Source organism: Gracilinanus agilis, chromosome 1 (genome assembly GCF_016433145.1).
Source record: "Gracilinanus agilis isolate LMUSP501 chromosome 1, AgileGrace, whole genome shotgun sequence".
Classification (NCBI taxonomy): Eukaryota; Metazoa; Chordata; class Mammalia; order Didelphimorphia; family Didelphidae; genus Gracilinanus; species Gracilinanus agilis.
Window position 1 is genome coordinate 382,743,267 of NC_058130.1, and position 24,930 is coordinate 382,768,196.

At 35.1% G+C, this 24,930-nt stretch overlaps 1 protein-coding gene across 3 annotated transcripts in view; it reads left to right on the forward strand.

The window, feature by feature from the left end:
- NADK2 (NAD kinase 2, mitochondrial) overlaps positions 1 to 24,930 on the forward strand; it is a 57,414-nt gene that overhangs the window by 23,577 nt on the left and 8,907 nt on the right. For 2 of the 3 annotated variants that reach the window (XM_044657776.1, XM_044657778.1), the window contains 4 exons: positions 3,071 to 3,154; positions 4,903 to 5,039; positions 11,371 to 11,449; positions 15,767 to 15,862. In XM_044657776.1, the coding sequence (XP_044513711.1) occupies positions 3,071 to 3,154; positions 4,903 to 5,039; positions 11,371 to 11,449; positions 15,767 to 15,862 (396 nt within the window). Of the gene's footprint in view, positions 1 to 3,070; positions 3,155 to 4,902; positions 5,040 to 11,370; positions 11,450 to 14,200; positions 14,267 to 15,766; positions 15,863 to 24,930 lie in introns of all 3 variants that reach the window. The other variant, XM_044657777.1, reaches the window with a different exon arrangement.

Consider the following 24,930-nt stretch of genomic DNA (forward strand, 5'->3'; position numbering starts at 1 on the left):
GATTCTCTCCCAGTACTAGAACTCTTATCTCCTTCTATTTGCCTTCCAATTTCCCTGGCTTCCTCCATATCAGCTAAAAATCACACTTTCTGCAAGAAGCTTTTCCCAGGCCTATTTAATCTTAGTGTCTTCCCTCTGAAATTCCCTTTTCTTCGCTCAATTTATCTTGTATCTATTTTGTACTTAGTTTTTTGCATTTGTCTTTCCCTATTAAACTTTTAGTTCTTTGAGAACAGGAACTGATTTCTGCCTTTCTTTGTATCACCAGCACTTTTCAAAATGCTTGGCACATGATAGCCATTTAATAAATACCAGATAACTGACTAAAGTGAAATAACTCCAAATTATAGAGTTTGGGGTCTCGGAGGTCATCTGGTCCAACTTTTTACAGTCAGAGATGAAGTCAAAGGTAGTAAATGGCTGAGTTAGTTTTGGCTTTGTGAGTCGTATTTCATATTGTTAAGATGAGAAACTATATAGAGAACTTTAAAAGAAAGATAGTTAAATTTTTATAAGACTTAAGGTTTTAATAGGGCATGTGTATCCTGCTAGAGAGCAGGAATTGACTCTGAGGAAGCCTAGATGGAATTGAATGGGTAAGTGGTATCTTTTGCTCTCTTTTTTAGAAACAGGAAAAAAATACAATTCTTTTAAAGACACTGTGATTTTCTCATTATCAGATTTAGTCTGAATTTACGGGGCTCCTAACTAGAACCTGTTCTTTTTTAAAAATTTTTTTGTTTTATTTTTATTTTATTTAAAAATATTTTTCCATGTTTACATATTTCATTTTCTTTCCCTCTTTTCCTTCCCTCCTCCCAGATCCAATAAGCACTTCTACTGGGTTATATAGATGTTATCACTTATACCTATTTCCATATTATTTATTTTTGCAGTAGATCAATCTTTCAAAACCAAAACCCCCAATCATATATCCATATAAACAAATAATTGGTCATTTGTTTTTCTTCTGTGGTTTTTATTGCCACAGTTCTTTCTCTCGATGTGGATAGCATTCTTTCTCATAAGTCCCTTGGGATTGTCTCGTATTAGCAAAGTCCATTACATTGGATTGTTCCACAGTGTTTCACTTTCTGTGTATAATGTTCTCTTGGTTCTGCTCATTTCACTCTGCATCAGTTCCTGGAGGTTCTTCCAGTTCATATTTGAATCCTAATAAAGATCATCATTCCTTACAGCACAGTAGTATTCCATCACCGTCATATACCACAATGTGTTCAGCTCTTCCACAATTGAATGACACCTCTTCATTTTCCAGTTCTTTGCCACTACAAACAGCACAGCTATGGATATTTTTGTACAAAAAATTTTTCCTTATTCTCTCTTTAGGGTACTTTGTACCCCAGTAGTGATATTGCTGGATCAAAGGGTGTGCATTCTTTTAAAACCCTTTGGGCATAGTTCCAAATTGCTTTCCAGAATGGTTAGATCATTTCACAACTCCACCAGCAAAGCATTAATGTCCCAATTTTGTCACAACCCCTCCAACATTTATTATTTTCCTCTCTTGTCATATTGGCCAATCTGCTAGGTGTGAGGTGATACTTCAGTGTTGTTTTGATTTGCATTTCTCTAATTATAAGAGATTTAGATCACTTTCTCTTGTGCTTATTGATAGTTTTGATTTCTTCATGTGAAAACTGGCTATTCATGTCCCTTTGTCAATTGGGGAATGGCTTGATTTTTTTTTTTTTGTACAATTGACTTAACTCCTTATAAATTTGAGAAATGAGTCAGAGGTTTTTGTTATAAAATTTTTTTCCCAATTTGTTGTTTCCCTTCTAATTTTGGTTGCATTGGCTTTGTTTGTACAACCCCTTTTTTAATTTAATGTAATCAAAAGTATTCATTTTACATTTTGTAATATTCTCTATCTCCTGCTTGGTCTTAAATTCTTTCCTTATTCATAGATTTCACAAGTATACCTATGTTCACCTAATTTACTTATAATTTTCCTCTTTATTTTTAAGTCATTTACCCATTCTGAATTTATCTTGGTATAGGGTGTGAGATGTTGATCTGATCCTAATCTCTCCCATAGTGTTTTCTAGTTTTCCGGGCTGTTTTTGTCAAATAGTGAAGGACCTGTTCTTTCTCACTGACATGATTCATTATCTGAAAATTTTCTTAATTATTTAGAAAGAAGAGGTTGATAACATCACCAATATAATCTTACAAAACCATATGGAGAATAGTTTTCTGTTTACCTTAATAAAATATTCCATTTGGAATGGTAGGGATAAATTCTAAATTCTTTCATGCTTTTTTTTTTTCCCCCATGGGTCTTATCTTTGCCCATAGCAAGTATAATTAGGAGTTAACTTTTAAATTTGTTCTAAAATTATTAGGATATTCCTTGTTTAGCTTCTATTTGTTATACATTAACACCACTTTTGCACCAATTCATATTTAACTCTTCTCTACAGAATACTCATTTTGAAGTTTGGCAAGGTGATGCATGCCTGTAATTGTTGCTATAAGGGGACTGAGACTGGTAGATCAAGTTCTGAGATATAATAGGATTAGAGCCAAATGGAAATCTATTCTATGTCCAGCACTAGTATGGTGAGGTCCTGAGAATGGAGCACCATAAAATGAACTACATAAAGGAAAACCAGTCTAGGTTGAAAATGGAGCAAGTTAAATTTTCTATGCCAATCAGCAGTGGGGCCAGGTCTATCAGAAGCCTTTGTACTTCCAACCTTGGTGAAATAGGGAGATCTAGTCTTTTAAAAAAAATAAAATTCTTAATTTTAGTTCTCTATTAATTTTAAATATAAATTCTTCAAGGGTATAGCCTTTTACTAATTTAATATTCCTCTTCAATTTTAATTCATTGTAGACATTAAATACATTGTGTTGAGTAATTTAATTTTAAATTGCTTTACTATTGTTTTATAATGGAAAATCTGAATGTATTTTGCAAGGTAAAATGCAGCTTAATATAAATATGTTAAAATGTTCTACCTAATTCTTGATGTTAATATTCATATAAATGAAAGATCTCTCTTCTCCTTCTAACCAACTTTGCTGAATCTATGAAATGAAGGTCTGAAGGTCATTTATGTCTGCCTGTGAGATATACACACTCCTTTCCAGAAGCACTACAGAAGCTTTATCGTGGTGAGTTCAGGTAGGATTATCTTGCTGCTCTTTTTTATATTTACATAAACAGACTCTTGATAAAATATTATAAGTAGAAATTATTTCATAGATAAGCATGTCTTAAAACTATTGAACATCATTGGGTAATTTGATGTGATACTAATTGTAGTTACAAATAGACTACTATAAAAGTAACTGGTGAAATGAGTCACTACAGTAAAGTGGGTATAGTTTATCTTCCCACAGACTTACTTAGGATTAATTTCAATTGCCTCCATGACAAATATGTGGTATGCAATTTTTATGTAGCTGCTAGTAATAGTTTTCCTACATTTAAAGAGGCTGATTGTGTTTTTTTTTTAAATCCTTACCTTCTTCTGCCTTGGAATCAATATGGATTCTAAGGCAGAAGCATGATAAGGGCTAGGTAATGGGGGTTAAGTGAGTTGTCCAGGGTCACACAGTTGGGAAGTGTCTGGGGCCAGATTTGAACCCAGGACCTCCTGTCTCTAGGCCTGGCTCTCAGTCCATGGAGCTACCCAGCTGCCCTCCCAGAGGCTGATTCTTTACTTCACTTTGCTACATGTTTGTAGCAGTTAGGTAGTCATATATTTGAAATGATTGACTATAGAATTGTTTTTTTCTTTTCTTTTCTTTTTTTTTTTTGTGATTTCATTTTCTTTTACTCCAGTCTGTCCATAATAAGTAAGAATAATTGAGTTTTTTCATTTTAACTCTAATGCTACTTTTTATGTCTCTCCTTGATTTTTTTTAAAAAAACCCATACCTTCTGTCTTAGAATCAATACTGTGTATTAGTTCTAAGGCAGGAGAGTGGTAAGGGGTAGGCAATGGGGGTTAAGTGACTTGCCCAGAGTCACACAGCTGGAAAGTGCCTGAGGTCAGGTTTGAACTGAGGATCTCCCATCTTTAGGCCTGGCTCTCAGTCCACTGAGCCACCCAGCTGCCCTTCTCCTTGATTTTTAAAATCCTTCTAGGAGAATTAAATCATACTCTTCCTTCCACTGTAGTAAGTAGTGGTAGTAATGACAGTACCTTATACTCATAAAGAACTAAATAGTCAGATGTGTCAAGAACAGGGTATAAGCTTATTTGAAGGTGACCAAGTTAGTCTTGCTCACTATCCTGGAGTATTTATAAAGCCACACTAAATCTAATTTGACTATTTGGTATAAGTTTAATTACTACTCTGGTACACAAAGCAATATTCTTGTCCTGCCAAAGAGTTTTGGTGCCTTTCTGAAATAATTAGTTTATATCTAAGAGGAAGCCCTCTTAGAGTTAACTGTACCATTAAATTTTACTTGGTTTTGTGTGTGTAGGTGTTTTTTTATGTTTTTGAAATTGTACTAAAGAGTTAAGAGGAATGAAAACTTGAGGGACATTTAATTATGTAGAAATTTCATTTAAATTACTAGATATGGACTATATTGTCATCAGTATTAGAACTGGAGCTCAGGAAAACATTGTCTGGTTATGTTAATGTGGTAACAATAGATTTTTTAACAAACTACATACATATTTGCTCAATACATGTATGTAGTATTTTCAGAGAGAAACAAATATATAATTCTGCTTTTAACAGATACCTTTCCTTAAGGCATCTCTAGACTTTGTTTTTTTCAGGTGTAAATAATTTATTACAGAATGATTGGTTTGCATATTTGATATAATTGTTCCAATGTATAATCTTTGTTGTACTCATTTATGCCACCCTGAAATTAGTCTCTTTCCCCCCTTCCCCCCTTTTTCTAAGATGGCTATGGAGACAACGAATCAGATTATACCTTGAAGGGACTGGAATAAACCCAATTCCTGTAGATCTCCATGAACAGCAGCTGAGTTTGGATCAACACAGCAGAGCCCTCAACAGTACAAGAATCCATGATCATAGTAGGTTAATGGAATTAGAATTGTTTTCCACATTATACTACATTTAAGGTTATATTGGCTTTTTATTTTTAGTTTTGAGATAATGTCACTAGTAGTATTTTGAGTATTGGTCTATTCTGTGCTTAATAACTTAGTACTTTAATAAAGTACTTACTGTTGAGAGCCTTCTATGTTGGGGGAATTTTTCATTATGAATGCCTTACAGGTGAAATATAGATTTTTCTTTCAATTATGATTTACTTTTTCTCCATTACCATAAATAATGAGAATTGGATGTATCAGAAAACATTGAGATTTTTTTTAGCAGATGATAAGATATAGATTTTTCAACTATAGATACTACCTTCACATATATTTCTTTCCAGCTTTAACGTTTCATTGCACCATATACTTTTGACGTCTACAAATATCAGCTCCCTCACTCCTACTCTTTATCTTGTCTCTCTAGACTTTCCTATTTCTATTAAGAGTACAATCATTCTCAGTCTAGTTCCGTGTTGGTGAAGGCTTGACACATGTGCCCTGGTATGCTGGAGGAGCTGCTCTGGTTCCCCTCTTCACCATGCCTGATGACATTTTTCACATGCTCCACCCAGCAGCCCATTGCAATCACTTCCTCCCTCCTCTGTCTGGGGTAATGTGTAGGCCTCACAGGCAGCTTAAAGCTGCAGTTTTGGTATACAATTTCTAAAAGATTTACCAGTGACAGTCTAATTCATAACTTCACAATCATTCTAAACTTTTTATTCTTTCTTGCATCTATCACTCCATCTCACTACTTAAATCTGGAGCACATTTGCCAAAGTTTTTTTTTCCTTAAGCACAAAACTGACTATTTTTCCTTTGTTCAGAGTTGCCTATTGACTTTAGGGTAAAACATAATACATGTAAGCCTACCAATTATAACCCTCTACATTCTAGCCCTAACTTTTTTTTCTAGCAATATTTCTTTGCTATACTTGATACATTCTGCATTCTTGCATCTCCACCACTAACTGTACCTCAAACTAGTTCTCTATTTTATTTCCTTACATTTGCACCAACACCATTTTTTTATACTTGAATTGTATTACCTCTTCAAGGCAATCTCCTTCAAGAATAAGTTCAGATGCTAAGTTTTCTCTGAAGTTTTCCTGTTTCTTTCTAGTATTCTTTCCCTTTTCAAGTTACCTCATATTTGTGTATGGTCAATATCTCTCCAGTAGAAAATAAGTTGAACTCAGGGGTGATTTTGTTTTTGTTCTGTATATCCACTGCCTAGTACAAATGTCTTCTAAGTTCCAAATGTTTCCTAAATGTTTGAATGATGATTTGGAGACAGCATGTAATTTAGCATTCTACTGACATTCTAGTCAAATGTAAGCACCTGCAGGAGAATGTTTGCAATTTCAAAAGAAGGGGGTATTCTACTTCTGTATTCATATTCCTGGTAACTAAACATAGTGCCTGACGCATCATAGACATTTAAAATACATAGTGAATGAATTGAGCCTACATAAAGTACATGTACTTTACTATATAAAGAGTTACACTTCACTTCCTTCACTGAATTTAGCAAAGCTATTGCTGGGCCTCATACATTTGAGTTTTTTATAGTTAAGAAGGATCTACTTGAGTCCACATTGAATAGAATTACTTGTGTAACCTCAAAAAGCATTGAAGTTAAATTTTAGCAGATAGATTTTTAAATATGTAATCTCTTAAATATATATCTCTTCATCTCTACTATCCACGTGACATATAATTCCTTTGAAATAAAAGTCTTAGTGGGTATATATAGACAACTTCTAGGTTGTATGTTTTAGTCCATATTCTTGCAAAGGGTTTGAGGTGTCTCATTGTCAAATTTATTTCCTTCCTTCAGTCAGAGAAAACTAACATTAATAGAAATGTAGGTGGATTTGACTTCAATTATATGTTGTGGCAAATAGTTTTATACTTAAATTTTTTCCACCAAAATTTTATCTCTGTTGTGTGGTAAGAACAAATCTGGAGACATGGTAGGGTACTTGGAGGTAAGAGTAACCCTATTTGTTAAAATTTAAAATAAGCCTGCTTAATCACTGTTCTGGGGGAAATTTTTTTGCAATAATGGATCTCTGGTTGATGTCAGGCTCCATAGCAACAATGTTTTCCAGTTGAATAGTATCATCTGTAGTATCTTTTTAAAAGGAGGTAAATCAGCTGCTAAAAAGGCATATATTGGGAGTGGGGGAAGGGTAGCAATATTTGACAAGTATAAATCTAACTGAGTCATTTTAAAAGATTGAGCCACCTCATTCTAGATTATAGAGTAAGGAGAGTCTTAGTTTTCCTTTTACTCTCCCCTGAATATTCTCAAAGGAATTCATGTTCTCATCAATTTAGATTTGCTCTGCAGTGATAGAGATCACAACTCATCCATGCCTGCTCATTCTCTATGACTCTGCCTGTGACCTTCCCACAAGTTCAGTTCTGGGAGACCTTTCTTTCTGTTGACTTCTGAAGAATACTAGTGGGAGCACTTAGGCTTTCTACCTCTTCACCCTTACCATATGACCAAACCATCTTATTTTACAATTGTATATTTTCCCTGATGCTATCTTTTACTTCTAGTTTTTGGATATTGTAACCTGCTAATATCCACCATTTGCTGCTCCATTGCACTATTGTGTGATGTTCATTTTCAGTTTTTTGATGCTGTTTCACATTTCATAACAATGTAGCAATACTATTAAAATTTGGTATTAGGAAAAAGGAGTCTTTGTTTCTGGAGGAAGGTTGGGATTAGAATTATTAAATTTCCTAGGGGCAATCTAGCCTATTCTCTGCTTATTTAACTTTGAGTCCAACTCATTGTTTCTCCATATTATCTGTTCTAGATATCCATGAGTGAAAAACTCTTCATGTTATAATTTGGGCAGTAGACTTTCTTCAATCATTAGGTTTTTCCTTTGTTGATTATCAGGTCAAACTCTTGAGTCATTTTGAATCTCTTTCAGTAGTGGTTCTAGAGCTTAATGAACCAATGCAGTGCCATTCACAAATAGGAAAAACTGGATGAGATGACTTCTTACCATCCATAGAGTTTCTTCTTAAATTTGCAGTTGGGTGGAGCTCCTCTATCAAAGAGGAAAGTACCTTTGTTGAAAATTTATCTCCTAGTTTTATAAATTTCCTGATGTTTGTTGACCTTTAGGTCATAAATAAAATTATCTCTATTGTGTCTTTCAAGAAATCTTGAAAGATTGTGTTGTAGGGATAGGAGATAATTTGTTGGAATATTGTTTACAAAAGTATCTGTTCTCTACTAATAGCCTCATTGGGAATATGTATATAAATGATTCTATTTCAATTTATTTACACATGTTTATAGAACTTGGGATCAACTCTGGCCTCAGACACTTTCTGACTGTGACCCTGGCCAAATCACTTAACCCTGATTGCCTAGCCCATTTCACTCTTCTGTTTTAGAACTGATACTATGACAGAAGGTATAGGTTAAAAAAAGTACAAGAGGTAAAGAGAAATATTGAAGATTGTGATCATAGAATTTCAAAGCTCCAAAAACATTACTGTGTTAGGGGTAGTACAGTTCTAACCATTAGTGATAGTTGAGGCTCCTATGGGTGTTTTTTCCCCAATTGTCACTCATTCATCAGTTCTATATGTCACACTTTAAATTTTTATTCTCATCATACGATCATTAATATACTCCAAATAGTCTGTACCTCTGTTTCTGGACAGAAATTAGCTTCTAGTAGTCACTGTTTATATCAAGGTCTTACTGTCTCTTATTTCTTCAGAATTTTTCTTTAATCTTTTACCTTTTCTCTAGTTTAGCACAATTCTCAGAGAAATATCTAATTGTCTCTTTGTGTACATATGCATATGTATGTATTTTTAAACAAGCAAGGATTAGAGAATAGAAGTTTTCTTTAATCTACTAGTACATTGAACACACTATTCAACCCAAACAACTTCTTTAATAGGCTTCTTATTACCTCAATCCAAAGCTGATTTATCTGCTTGGCTGTAACATAATAACATAAAATAAATAGCTTGAAAAGGTTTATTAAATATCAACAAGGGCCTGATGGAGGTTTTGTGACATGAATTTGTAGTGATGAGATCAATTTAATTTTATGACTTTCTGTATTGAAGTTGAACAGCCCTGGAAGAGGAACACAGCAATTGGATGGTGGGGATTACTTAGAAAGGAGGATTTGTAGCGGAAGGTCAGTGGGACAAGGGGTTCTACGGAGTAATTAGGGAGACACTAAAGAGAAAAACATGGGGTAAAAGCTTGATAGAGTTTGGAGACAAGGGGAGTTGGGATGGAGTAATAGAAAAATGTATTGAGGGACAGACAATAAGAACAAATAATAGGTCACTAAGAAAGTGGAAGAGGCAGTTGCACAGGAGGTCATGCACTTAGAAGTGATAGAATTCTGGTGGTTATGGTTTAGTACAGTGATGGGCAAACTACGGCCTGCAGGCCAGATGTGGCCCCCTGAAATGTTCTATCCAGCCCCTCGACATTATTCCTAATCTGACGAATACAATGAGTAGGATACAGTACAATGAAATTTTGAAAGAGTTGCCTTAGAAACAGACTGACAGATGAGCATTTCCTTTCCTTTGGCCCCTCTTTAAAAAGTTTGCCCATCACTGGTTTAGTATGTGTTTAATGAGATGAAGAAGGTTATTGGAGTAGATGACATTGAAGAGTTGAGAGGTTGGTTTGCTAAGAAGGGTCTTCAGTGTGAAGACTGTAGTCTTTGAGGTTAATGGCATGAAATCGAGATAGAATGGAAGCCCAAACCAAATTTTTGTGAAAAGTTCTTAATTCTTTGCCAAGTGCAGGGTAAGAGAGAGTTTGGATAAAATGTAGTTCTTACCTATCATAAAACTTAAATTTTAGTAGGAAGATATTTATGTGTGTGTGTGTGTGTGTGTGTGTATAAGTGTATATATATACATATATACACTGCTGTCCTAAAAAAAGTATGTGTACTTTTAACTTGGAACTCTGTAACATCTTTTTTAGAAAATAAACATAGAAGTTAACCAAAATGAGTACTTATATTGAAGACATCTTATATACACAATTAATTATTGTACAGAACAGTAATAATACATAAGTGTATTAGAAATATGTAAGCAAACTTGTTCATATCCAGATGAATTGGATATTGTTCTTTCAGGTGTAATTTGAATTGACTTTTTACAGAACATTGAATTTAGGATCTTTCTATTGATTGATAGGATTTGTTGCTTCATTTTTCTTTTAATGATGCTTTTGGGATAATGCTTGTTTAGGATATAATATTGCTTTTTGTTATCTTGTTTTTACCTTTTGTTCTATTTTTAGTAGAGGAGAGTAGTTTGACTGGCCAGTTGTAAGTAGAATAGTTTAGAATTTCTTTGTATAGGAACTGGGATTGAATTCTGACTTTGCTTCTTATTACTTGTGTGACCTTGAATGGATCACTTAACCTCATGGGCCTCACTTTCTCCATATCTAAAAGGAGAAGATTGGACTACATGACCATTAAAGATCCTGAGAGTTCTAAATCTGTGTGAATATTCTTGAATTTTCTGGAGGCTAAAATATCTTAGTGACTTATTCAAATTAAATAAAGTAAGAGATAGGTAGAGCCATTCCTATGATCTGAAAAACACAGATTTTGACAGGATTTTTCAAATTTCAAAATGGTTTCCTCTTTCTGGAAAAGGCTTTTTTTTATACAAAAATTATCTGGTAAAATTTTTGTACATCTTTTAAAGATTTTTTTTCCTAGCCATGAAGGATTTAACATGTGTAGGATATTGATTGGTGTTAGATATATAGGGATTCTTGATGTATGCATTGATGTACATTCCCTAAAAATGAACACTCTTATTTTGTCTGTTCTAGAAGACTGAACTTTCAAATATGTTTTTGAGAGAGTTGTGCTTATTTTGCTTGTGAAAGAAAAGTGCTTTCACTTTTCAGATACTGTAGTAAAATGCCTAAAAAAGAAGTATGTTCAGTAGGACTTGTGAGTCAGATGTCAGTATTAAAAAGTTTTTAGAGAGACAAAGGAAGTGGTTATCAGATGGGGTGACTTATCTTTTTGGAGAAAGGATGGCATTTTGAATTTTGTATCAGGAGAAATTGGTATATATTTAATATGAGTATGTTCACATTTTCAAATAGAAGGATCGTATTATAAATATAATTTCTTCATGTTAAAACATTTCTTTATCAATATACAATATGTATGGATATGTGTATATATGTCTACATACATATGTATATAGCTAATATTAGCAAATATCTTGGTCATTTATATTTAATTACCTACAGGATCTGAGATTTCTGGGCCACAACTTTTACCAGTAAGGGCACTAAATGAAGTCTTCATTGGGGAGAGTCTGTCATCCAGGTATGTTAAAACTTATGCTCTTAATTTAGTCACTTTCATGTTGGTTACATAGTTTTTGGAAATTTTTTGAATTTTTAAAGCATAAATTTGAAATATTTTTTACTCTTTGCTTTAGTTGATAAATGAATGTTTTGCATGGAATATAAATTTTAATTCTTTTTTAATTCTGTAATTTTTTCATCCTCCCTTTTCTTTTAAATTCATTCCTCTATTTTGGTTGCTTAACCAGACTTTCATTCTTCAGGGTGCATCATGGCATCATGGATATAGAAAATATCAGGAAAACATTATCGTTCTGAGGAGGTCAAATGAGTAGATAAGACAGTATAAAGCTGAATTAGCTATGGATAGTACTTCTCATACTTATATAATTTCTCTTCCTTTTGCTGAAAGTTGGAGATGGAAACTTTTATACCTCTCTCTTTGCATGATTATCTGCTTTCCTAAGCAGTTGCTGGGAACTTGATGCTGTTATAAACATCTTATGGGAAAGTGGTGAATGTTGGAGGGAATGTGGTAAAATTGGGACATTAATGCATTGCTGGTGGAATTGTCAATTGATTTACCATTCTGGATGGCCCAAAGGGCTTTAAAAGACTATCTGCCCTTTGATCCAGCCATACCACTGCTGGGTTTATACCCCAAAGAGATAATAAGGAAAAAGAGTTGTACAAAAATATTTATAGCCTTGCTCTTTGTGGTGGCAAAAAATTGGAAAATGAGGGAATGCCTTTCGATTGGGAAATGGCTGAACAAATTGTGGTATCTGTTGGTGAGGGAATATTATTGTGCTCAAAGGAATGATGAACTGGAGGAATTCCATGTGAACTGGAATGACCTCTAGAAATTGATGCAGAGTGAAAGTAGCAGATCCTGGAGAACGTTGTACACAGAGACTGATACACTGTGGTACAATTGAATGTAATGGACTTCTCTAGTAGCAGCAATGCAAGAATCCAGAGCAAGGTTGAGGGACTTATGAGAAAGAAAACTAGCCACATGCAGAGGAAGAACTACAGGAGTGGAAACACAGAAGAAAAACAACTGCTTGAACACATGGGCTGATGGAGATATTATTGGGGATGTAGATGCTAAACAATAACTCTGGTCCAACTATTAATAATATGGAATTAGATCTTAATCATGATACATGGAAAACCCAGTGGAATTGTGCATTGGCTACGGGGGGAGGAGTGGGGGAATTTGGGGGAGAGGGAAAGAACATGAAACATGTAACTTTGGGAAAATATTTAAAAAAAAACTAATGCCAACAAAATTAACATGGAAACAAAAAAGTGGAAAAATTTTTTTGTAGTAAGTGTCTTTAAGGCTTCATTTCTCAGATTTATAGAGAATTGAGTCAAGGTACGTATATTAAAAATATATATATATTCTTGCATAAAAATACAAGGCATTCCTCAGCTGATAAATCGTTAAAAGATATGAACAGGCAGTTTAAAGATTAAGAAATTAAAACTATCTTTAGTCATATGAAAAAATGCTCCAAATCACTATTGATAAAAATTAAAACAACTCTTAAGTACTACTTTATACCTTTAAATTGGCTAATATGACAAAAAATGAAAATGATAAATTTTGAAGGGGATGTGGGAAATTTGGACACTATTACACTCTTGGTTGGAGGTGTGAACTGATACAACCATTCTGGGGAGCAATATGGAACCATGTCCAAAAGGCCATAAAACTGCAGAACTTTGACTTAGCAATACCACTACCAGGTTTCTATCCCAAAGAGTTCAAAGATAAGAGAAAACAACTGACTTGTATCAAGATACTTAGAGCTTCTCTTTCTGGTGGCAAAGAATTAGAAACTGAACGTATGTCCATCAATTAGGGGAATGACTGAATTGTAATGGAATACTTTACCATAAGAAATGATGAAGAGAATGATCATAAAAAAAACCTGGAAAGACATATGAAGTGATGCAAAGTGAAATAAGCAGAACCAGCAGAACATTGTACATAGTAACAACACTAATGTAGAGTGATTGACTGTGAATATCTTAACTATTATTAGCAACTAAAGGATCCAAGAGACTGATGAGGAAAAAAATCTACTCATCACCATAGAAGCAACTGATAGAAAGTCTGAATGTAAATTGAAGTATACTGTTTTTCACTTTATCTCCTAAATGAGTTTTTTCTTGCATAAGTGATATGTGCCTTTTTTCACAAAAAGATGAACATGGAAATCTATATTTTATGATAGCACATGTATAAGCTGTATCATATTATCTGCTATCGGGGTGGGGGAGGAGAAGGAGAGAGGAGAGAAGATGGATTACAAAATGGGAAAAAAAATTTACATGTAATTTTGAAAAAAAAAAAAAGAAAAGGACTAACAATAAAAAGAGAATTTTGTGAAAGAAAGTAGTTTGTAAACATTAAAGCACAATGTGAAAAAGAAAAAATATTCTTTGTACTGTGCTTTGTAAGATTGCAGCCTATTTATGATGTCATCCATTAGAGTAAGAATTGGTGTATGTTGATTCAGTCTTCAATTCTTACAAGAGGTTATTATACCCAGAGAATTTTTATTTTACAGTGCTGACTGGCACAGATGCTGATCATGTTTATAGTGTGGTTCCTATGTGTTTTATATTTTCAAAGTGCTATGTATTCCTAATAATTCTGCCTCATTGATAGGCACAAGGTATATTTAAGGTTAGAAACACCTAACCCCTCAAACAACCCAAAAAGCCCATTTTTTTCCCATTTGTCCCAACCTAGAATGCCCCATTCTTTGGTTGTTGCTGTGGACAGTATAAGAAGAGATATAGCCACTCTAAAGGGACTGTGAGTTTCTTTAAAAAAACAATTGTTTTCCTGGAACAAAAATTATGAGGATTGGCTAATCTTTTATAAACCTGCATGTGATAATAATACTAATGTTGCCTAGCATAATCTGTATCATCTCTTGTACCTTTTTTTTTAATTCATCTTTTTTCCCTTCAGACTTTAATCATCTTTCTCTTGTCTTGCTCTACCTTACCTTCTTCCTCACTTTATTTAAGAAATCCCTTTTCATCACTCTTTAATTAATTTTACTTTCCTATTCTCCTAAGTTTTCTACCTTGCTATTGCCATATCTTTATGGTTTTGATTTTAGCACATTTTGGCTTGTGCTGGTCTTCATCACCTTTTTTTGCTTCCTATGCTTTTGGTGTGTTGCATCATTTTCTTTTCTCCCTTTTGTATTTCTTATATTTCCACAGGCTCTTAATCACATTTCTCTATTTGCTTCTGGTATAGTGACAGCCATTATTACTACTTATGCTGGCCTTGTTTGTTTGGATGTGTGCCGTAAATATGCTGCTGTTACTTGTCCATTTTCTCCACACACCAAACAGGGCTTTTTAAAGAGAACATATAAATAAGAAAGGGGAGCAAAACCTTTGATTTTATAAGGAGAATTAAAGATCAAATTGAGACTTTTCAGAAATGACAAGAAAGTTTTGTTGGAAGATAATTTTCTCCTTTGGATCATTGTGATAAACGTGCTCAATTGGTAAAAAGGCTACAGCTACAAAAAGTTTTCCTTAACTTCTACTGCTAAAATGATTAATTTTCTTTGCCAGGGCTAATATCCAGTACAGCTAATAATGGCATCTTTCAGAAACTCCCGGTTGGAAACTGTTCAAAATAACATTTTTTTGATGGCAAAAGTAAATTTGATTCTAGATTTGTAAATTAAAATAAAAAATTTTAAGAACAAACATTATTTCCTTTTCATTGCTTGCTTTACTTACTACTGTGTTTTTAAATTTGAAAGAAGTGGTTGAGATTTGCTTTGGTCTCTAGCCAAATATTATTATTGTTATTGCTATATTGGCCAGTTCAAAGGCATACATAGTAGATCACTTAAGATGCAAGCAATTTTCTCAGTTAACTTGGTTCAAGGACAGCTAGATGCAGAATTTAATAAATATTTCATTTTCTTCGAGAAATGAAGCCCACTTCAGAGTTATGTTCCTTTTGAGTAATAAGGTGAGTCACTTTACTAGATGCTATGAGGACAGGAATTAAAATTCTCTCCAAAAATTATCTGAAGAAGCTTCTGTTAGAAATGAAAAAATCGTTGGCAGAAAAGGAACAATGAATCAGACAAGGTGGGAGATGATTTTGTTTTTTAAAACAAAAATTGAATCAGTGTTACAGTCAACACCATGAGGTACCTTTACCTCATTTCAAATTTAATTATTTAGAATTCATTGGTTCTAATAGAGGGCTATATTCTGTTTTATGCAGGGTGAACTATAAATTCTGCAAACCCAGTTTTACATTTTCAATTCATAGGGCCTCCTACTATGAAATCTCAATTGATGATGGTCCCTGGGAAAAACAGAAGAGTTCAGGACTCAATTTATGCACTGGAACAGGATCAAAAGCCTGGTGAGTAACTGAAGATTTTGATTTTTAAATTATTAGTGGTGGTAAGCACCTCATTTTACTTATCTGTCTTACATGGGAGATTCTGGAGGTTTGAGAAGGAAAGGACCTAGTATTAACATTTTAGCACCTCCTAAGAAGTGATCTGTGACCATGGGCCAGATACTTTCTTTCCTGGAGTCTTAGTTTCCTAGTCTTTGAAATGAGAGTATTGGCTTAATGTGATTTCTAAGGTCTGTTTTATCTCTAAATCCCGTAATCCATTTTATCCATAAAGCCTGAGTGCTTAACATATTTTGTGTCATGGACCATTTTGGCAGTCTGATAAGACCTGTGGAGCTCTTGTCAAAAGAATGTTTTCAGATGCATAAAATAAGATAGATAAGATTACAAAGGAAGTCAATTATATTGAAATGAAATTATCAAAATATTATTAAAAAATAAGTTCATTGACCCCAGATTAAGAATCTCTGCTATAAAAATAGGTCTCCTTCTATTTCTTGCATTACTGTTGAAGCTCAGAGGGAGCCAGTCTCTACCAAGTGTGTTTCATACTAGAGCAAGTGTTTTGGGGATATATAACAGAAATGGGAAAGTTGTTTAGCAGATTAACAAATGGATGTTGGGGTGTGGGGATGATCCACAGGGGTTTGCAACTAGGATGGTGAAGGGATTCTATCATGCATTGTGACAATAATAGAAAAGAACCGGAAATATTAAGTTTGAGGAAAAGAGAACTTATAGAAGAAATGGTAAATTTTTAAGTATGTGAGAGCTGTTATGTGAAAGATATGATTCATTCTGCTTATCCTTAGATTGCAGAACATATGGAGAAAGGTAGATTTATGCATAATGAAAAGAAAAACTTAATAACAGATTATCATGAAGTGGAATGGGCTGCCTAAGTTAGGTGATGGGTGTTCCCCCTCATTGGAAGCCTTTAAAAAATTAGGTGACTACCTATATGTTGTAGAGGAGATTGTTATTCAGGTTTGAATTAAGTAGATGCCCTCTCCAAGGTCCCATCCAGTGTTAAGATTCTCTGATTATGTGGAATGATATATGACCTATTGGTAATACTTAAACATAAAAATATGCTGAAGAACAACTAAATGTAATATAAAGGACAGATTACAGAGTTCATAAATGTGAGGATGTGTGTAATGCAAGGTGGCTAATAAACTTTTTGCTTCTGTAATTTCTAACGATCACAAAAAGTCAGTTAAACATCTTAGAATCTTCAGAAAGTCAGTTAGAACTTATAGCTATATATAGAGGTGAAGTTCCAACTGACAAGGCTTTTGCCTTCTGGCTTTCACTGTGGCTGGAGGCTTTTGCTTTTGCTTAGCCTGTTGGCTTAGGCCTTTTGGCTTGGGCTTCAGCCTTGGCCTGTGCTTATCTCGTCTTGGGGAAATTTAAACCTATCTCATTTCTCTGGACCTCTCCCTGATCTCTCTATCCATATCCCTCCCCTTCCCCTGAATTTCCTGTGGGTCCTGGTGGAAGGAAGGGCTTGGTGATTGAACATTGTGGGTTTAGTTTCTATAGACAAGTAGAGTATCCTCAAATAAGTTACCCCTAGTTTTAGTGATTCAATAAGGACTTTACTTAAAAGGCAGTCGAATCTTCTGACTGGGAGAGCAGGCTCTCTCAGTCTAAACCTCTCCTGCGAACCATTTCCCCCCCCACCCCCACCCCCCATCACCCCTTTCTCCAGCAGCAGTTAGAAATCCTGAACCTCTTCCCTCTGACTAACCTGAGATTAATAAATCCCCTTGTTACCTACTCAAAGCCTCTGGTGAATCATTGTATCGAAAATTGAGACAAGGCCTAAAGAGGGAAGGAATCATTTTCTTTTATTTCTTGAAAGAACTGGGGGCATCCATCTTGGCAGGAAGTACCTACCCAGGACTTCCAGCCATCAGTTTGGCAGGGAGGGGCCCTCTCGACTCCTCCCTAAAGAGATTTTAGAAACTAACAAGAGAAACCCTCCAGCCAAACCTAAACATTTCTTACTGGCCCTAATTTCCTCCCTGTATTCTCTGTCTCAAGCCTCTGGGAATAAACCTGTTTGAGCTGCCCTCTCCTACATACCCCATTTCTTTTATCTCCTATATACCTTCCCTTCCCCTTCATTAGAGGTGAGGTCTCCCTTTTCATCTTTGATACTGTCAATTTGGTTTTCTTATTTCCTTTTTTTTATTAGATTGACCAGTACTTTGTCTATTTTATCTGTTTTTTTCAAAATACCAGCTTCTAGTCTTATTTATTAATTCAATAGTTCTTTTACTTTCAATTGTATTAATTTCTCCCTTGATTTTTAGTATTTCTAATTTAGTATTCATCTGGGGATTTTTAATTTGCTTGCTTTCTAGTTTTTTGAGTTGCATGCCCAACTCATTAATCTCTGCCCTCCTTAATTTGTTAATATATGCACTCAAGGATATAAATTTCTCCCTGAGTACTGCCTTGGCTGCATCCCACAGAGTTTGATAGGATGTCTCATCATTATCATTCTCTTCAATGAAATTGTTGATTGTTTCTATGATTTCTTCTTTGACTAATTGGTTTTGGAGAATCATATTGTTTAATTTCCAATTGGTTTTTGATTTGCCTGTCCAGGTGCCCTTACTAATTATTATTTTTATTGCATTATGATCTGAGAACGTTGCATTTATTATTTCTGCTCTTTTGCATTTGTTTGCAATGTTTCTATGCCCTATTACATGGTCAATCTTTGAATGTACCATATGCAGCTGAAAAGAAGGTGTATTCCTTTTTGTCCCTATTTATTTTTCTCCCCATATCAATTAAATCTAATTTTTCTAGGACTTCATTCACCTCTCTTACCTCTTTCTTATTTAGTTTTTGGTTTGATTTATCTAGATCCGAAAGAGGAATATTTAGATCTCCCACTAGTATGGTTTTACTATCTATTTCCTTCTTGAGCTCTGCCAGTTTCTCCTTTATGAATTTGGATGCTATGTTACTTGGTGCGTACATATTGAGCAGTGTTATTTCCTCATTGTCTATACTGCCTTTAATCAGGATGTAATGACCTTCCCTGTGTTTTTTAATCATATCTATTTTTACTTTGGCTTTGTCAGAAATCATAATAGCCACTCCTGCCTTCTTTTTCTCATTTGACACCCAAAAGATTTTGCTCAAGCCCTGAACCTTAAACTTGTGTATGTCCACCCGCCTCATGTGTGTTTCTTGTAGACAACATATGGTAGGATTTTGGTTTCTAATCCACTCTGCTATTTGCTTCTGTTTTATGAGTAAGTTCATCCCATTCACATTCAGAGTTATAATTATCAGTTGTGCATTTGCTGACATTTTCAAATCCTCCCCCATTCCTACCCCTTCTCCTTAAGCTATTTCCTTTAAAACCAGTGGTTTGCTATTAAGACCCTATCCCTTATCCCCTCCTTTGATTAACTTCCCTTTCTACCCCCTCCCTTATGATTCCCCTCTTTTTATTTTTAAAGGCCTAATGAATTCCCTCCTTCTTCTTCTCCCCTCCCATTTTTGACCTCCCCACTCCTTTGCTCCCCTTGGTATATCCCTTCTGACTTTCTCAGTAGGGTTAGATAAGAGTTTTATATCCCAATGGATAATATAGCTACTCTTCCCTCTCCAGGTTGATTACACTGAGAGTAAGGTTTAAATATTACCTCTTAATGCTCTCTTCCTCTCCTTCTTATAATAGTATTTGTCCCCTCCCCTTCCCATGCCCTGTTTGTGTGTAATAGAATATCCTATTTTTCTTATTCACTCAAGTTTCTCTTGGTGTCCCCTACTATTCACCCCCCTCTTTCCCACCCCCCATGTCATCTTAGACCATTTAGTATTCTGTCCTCTCCCTATGAATTATTCTTCTGATTACTATAATAGTGAATACTATAATAGTGAATAGTTTACTACAGAGAATTATACATAGCATTTCTCCACATAGGAATACAGATAATTAGATATTATTGAAGCCCTTAAAGAATCAAATTTAAAAAATTATGAGTTTTCTTTCTGTCCCCTCTGTTTCTTATTTACCTTTTCATGTTTCTCTTGATTTTTGTGGTTGGATATCAGACTTTCCATTTAGTCCTGGTCTTTTCTGTGCAAATACTAGAAAATCTTCAATTTTGTTGAATGCCCATACTTTCCCCTGGAAGTATATAGTCAGTTTTGATGGGTAGGTGATCCGTAGTTGTAGGCCCAGTTCTCTTGCCTTTCTGAATATCATATTCCAAGCCTTGCGGTCTTTTATTGTGGATACTGCCAGATCCTGTGTGATCCTGATTGGTGCTCCTTGATATTTGAATTGTCTCTTTCTGGCTTCTTGTAAGATTTTTTCCTTTACTTGGAAGCTCTTGAATTTGGCTATTATATTCCTGGGTGTTGTCTTTTCTGGGTCTAGTGTAGAGGGTGATCTATGGATCCTTTCAATGTCTATATTGCCCTCTTGTTGTAGAACTTCAGGGCAATTTTGCTGAATAATTTCTTTTAGTATGGAGTCCAAATTTCTATTAATTTCTGCTTTTTCTGGAAGACCAATGATTCTCAAATTGTCTCTTCTAGACTGGTTTTCTTGTTCTGTCACTTTCTCATTGAGATATTTCATGTTTCCTTCTATCTTATCGGTCTTTTGACTTTGTTTTATTTGTTCTTGCTGTCTTGAGAGATCATTAGCTTCTAATAGCTCAATTCTAGCCTTTAGGGATTGGTTTTTGGCTATGATCTTTTGGTTTTCCTTTTCTATCTGGTCATTTCTGGTGTTCAATTTGCATATCAGTTCATTTGATTTCTGAGCCTCACTTTCCAATTGCAAAATTCTGCCTTTTAAACTGTTATTTTCTTGCTAGATATCGTCCATCTTTCTCATCATCTCAGATTTGAACTCTTCAATAGCTTGTGACCAGTTTTCATTATTTTGGGAAGGTTTGGATATGATTACTTGTTTGTTCTCCTCTGTTTCCTGGATTTTCTCTGTGTAAAAGTTGTCGAGTGTTACAGAGTTCTTGATAATCTTTATCTTCTGGGGTTCCTGATTTTGGCTTGCCATTGTTAGACCTGAGCAGCTTTCTCAGCTTTATCCTAACACTCTGGGTCTGTCTGCGCTCTCTAGGCTCCTGACTTCTCAGGTCTTGTTATCGGGGTCAAGCCTCCTGGTCGTCCCTGGTCTGCCCCTCTGCCCGAGGCTCCTTCAGCAGTCTCGGGGCACTGCTTCCACATCTGTGCTCCCGTCTGCACAGGTTTCCCACTCGAGGTCCAAGCCTGTACTCGAGATCCTTGTCCTCGCCTAGGGCAATGCCTTTACCCGCGCAGGTGCTCAGGAATGTCCGTGTGCGTTCTTTTAGCCTCTTGGGGTCCTAAGTCTTGCTGCTCTCAGGAACAAGCCCTGGAGCTTACAATGACTTAATGGGTACCCCAAAATGCTTTAACTCTTGTGAGCTGGCCTTGGCACTGTACGTGGTATGGGGGGGTGGGGGAGGGGCTTCTTCCTCTAACGTTTTAGCGAAAGCTGTTTCACCCCTTTATAGTGTGGAAATGCCCTGATTCCACATACCTTCAATGCTGCACCCTGTTGTGGGGTCCCTTCGTTTGTGTATTTGTTTTTATATCCCCTTGAGGAGTCCTGTATGCTTCGGTTAGGAGAGATCAAGCAGCTGCTCCTTACTGTGCCGCCATCTTAACTGGAATTCTCCCCCAGAAATATCTCTTAAATAAAGTAAGTAGCATAATAAAACAGAATATTAAAAGACAGAAAGATTCCAAAGTATTTATAGGAGCACTTTTTTTAGTATAAAAAATTTGAAAACCAAGAAGATATCCAGTAATTGGAGAGTAGTTTAATAAATTGTGGCACATTAATAGAATGAAATATAATTTCATTATGAGAAATAAAGAAGTAAGAATTTTACAGGAAATGAAGACTTATGAGTTGATGAATTAGAAGATAACATTTTGTAAACTCAGTAGTAGAAGTTGACAAATTAGTAATGTATGTCATAAGTATTGCTTTAATATTTTTTCCTATTAATCAAAATTAAACATGGTGAAAAAAATGCAAAATTTTATCACCAACAATGAGAGTCTGAAGTTATTTTTCTTCTTGGTTAGATTTATTTTAGCCATAGCTGTTTTGGATTTAGGTGTTGAGTAGTAAAATAATGCAATAAAGCTGTAAAATGTTGCAAATGGTTTTACGTTAATATAGCAAATAGCTATTAATCAACTATAATGCACAAGACACTTTGCTTACAAGTTGGAAAGAAAGACAAAAATGAAATACAGAATTTATATTCTCCTGGGAAAATATAACATGTGGACTAATAAGTAAATAAAACTAATTGGAGTAGAGAGAGAACTCTAAAAATGAGAGTTTCTGCTATAGGAAGATTTCACAAAGAAGAAGTGTGTGGGACCCAATCTCAGTCTTAAAGGAAGATAAAGTTTCTTTAAAAGATCAGTAAAGAGATGGTTGGAAAAGAAATAGTGATTGCAGAGTGCGAGGCCAACATCATCAAGAATAGTTTATGGTGTTAAGAGTGGGGATTCATGCTCTTCTCCTTGGAAGGTCAAGGTTGGTGGGTCCTTGGAGTTCAGGAATTCTAAGCTGTAGTAGGTTTACAGCCCATTGAGCATCTATGCTAAGTTTTGCACTAACATGGCGAGCCCTTCACCAGGCTACTCTAAGGAGGAGAGAAGTGGTTCACATCAGAAACAAAGTAGGTCAGACAATGCTTCTGTGCTGAATCTGTAGTGACTACTCCACTTCTGCAGTGGGTAAGATAGGAAGACCTAAGGTTATGGTACTTTTTGTAGTAGTAACAAAGTGTATATATAATCAGTTTTTTTTTTTTTTTTTTTTTTTAAATTTTAAACCCTTAACTTCTGTGTATTGACTTATAGGTGGAAGATTGGTAAGGGTAGCCAATGGGGGTCAAGTGACTTGCCCAGGGTCACACAGCTGGGAAGTGGCTGAGGCCGGATTTGAACCTAGGACCTCCTGACTCTAGGCCTGGCTCTCAATCCACTGAGCTACCCAGCTGCCCCCTATAATCAGTTTTAACAGTTAGGCCATGGTCAAATAAATTGTGGTACAAGATTGTAAAGGAATATGTCAGCATTGAAAAACTGTTGAATAGGAAGAATAAAGAAACATGTGGGAAGACTTGTGAAGTAATGCAAAATGAATCAAGCAGAACCAGGAAAACAATAAATTTGTAAATGACAGCTGGGTGAAATGGAAAGAAAACTGACAAAAAAAAAATGAAATGGAATTTTCTAGTAGTAATGATCAAGATTAGCTTCCAGAAAGATTTATGAGAATATATCTCCCTTCTTGGTAGATATGAGGGAACACTGTATATAATGGTAATCTTTAATTGGCCCGTTGGTTAGTTTTGCTGAATTAGTCTTTCAGAAGTAGAGGGGAAAGGAATGTATTGGGAAATACAGGTGATGTAAAAATAAAAAATATCATTTCAAAGATAAATTTAAAAAATAGGTCATACAAGAATGTTGATAGTGTTGTTAAACTGGTAGATCAGATTAATGCTATGTATTTCGTTTTCTTAGATTTTGTCAAAGTTTCTCATAAAATTCTTGAGGAAAATATGAAGAGGGGGAACAGCTGGGTAGTTCAGTGGATTGAGAGCTAAGCCTAGAGACAGGAGGTCCTTAGGTTGAAATCTAGCCTCAGATACTTCCCAGCTGTGTGACCCTGGGCAAGTCACTTAACCCCCATTGCCTAGCCCTTACCTCTCTTCTGCCTTGGAGTCAATACATAGTATATCCAAGACAGAAGATGAGGGTTGAAAAAAAATGAAGAGATACAATATAGACAGTATAGATATATGAATTGGGAAGTGGTTGAAAGATTATTGGACTGTAGAGTAGTTGTTAATATTATATGTCATCTGGTGAGGAGGTCTTCAGTGTTGTGCTCCAGGAATCTGTACTTAGCATGTTTAGTATTTCTTTTAGTTCTGATCTAGATAAAAGTAATATTTATCACATTTCAGGTAAATCAAAACTGGGAAAAATAACAACACTGAGTAACATTGTCAGGATCCATTGACAAACTTAGAGAAGGGATCAACAAATTATCCATGGGCCAAATTCTGCTTCTCACTTGTTTTTGTAAGGCCCTAAACTAAAAAGGATTTAAAAATTTTAAAATAATGTTTTATGTCATTAAAAAATGTAAATACCCTTAGGCAAAGTACATTGGTTTGTATCTAATAAAATGAATTTCAGTAGGGATAAATGCAAGATCTTAATATTTGGGTTTAAACCCCCCCCCCCCCCCCCACAAAACAAAACAAAACAAAACAAAACAGGTTCTCAAGTATAAGAAGTTGTTTTTTTAAATACCCTTGCCATCCATCTTACAATCAATACTGTGTATTAATTCCAAGGCAGAAGAGTGATAAGGGCTAGGCAATGGGGGGCGGGGGGGCGGTTAAACGACTTGCCAAGATTGCACAGCTAAGGCATATCTTGAATAGAAAATCTGGGGATTTTTGGTAGACTAAAAGCTTAGTATGTGAGTCAGCAGTGTGATATGGTAGCTGAAAAAGCTTATGTGATCTTGGACTGCATTGAAAGCAGTGACTTTCAGGAATGATAGTCCCTCTGTGTTCTGTCCTGATCAGACTACATATAAAGTATTCTGTTCAGTTCTGGGTGGACATTGATAAGTTAGAGACCATTCAGTGATGATCTCTTACTAAGGTGAAGAACTTTTGAGTTCCTGCTGTGAAGATTGGTTGAGGAAATTGGAATGAAGACCTGAAGAAATCATGGTAGCTTATCAGCAAATATTTCAATCACCTTCATCTGGAAGAGAATTGATAAAATTTCTCTTTCTGCCCAGAGGGCAGAAATGTAGGAGTAATGGGTAGAAGAGGCAAAATTATTTCATAACAGTTAAAACTGTTAAGTAGAATGGGCCACCTTGGGATATGGCGGGTTCCTGTTCTTTTGAGGTTTTAAAGCAGAGAAACCTCAGAATCTGACCACTTTTTTTTTTTTTTTACATTTATTAATATTCATTTTTAACATGG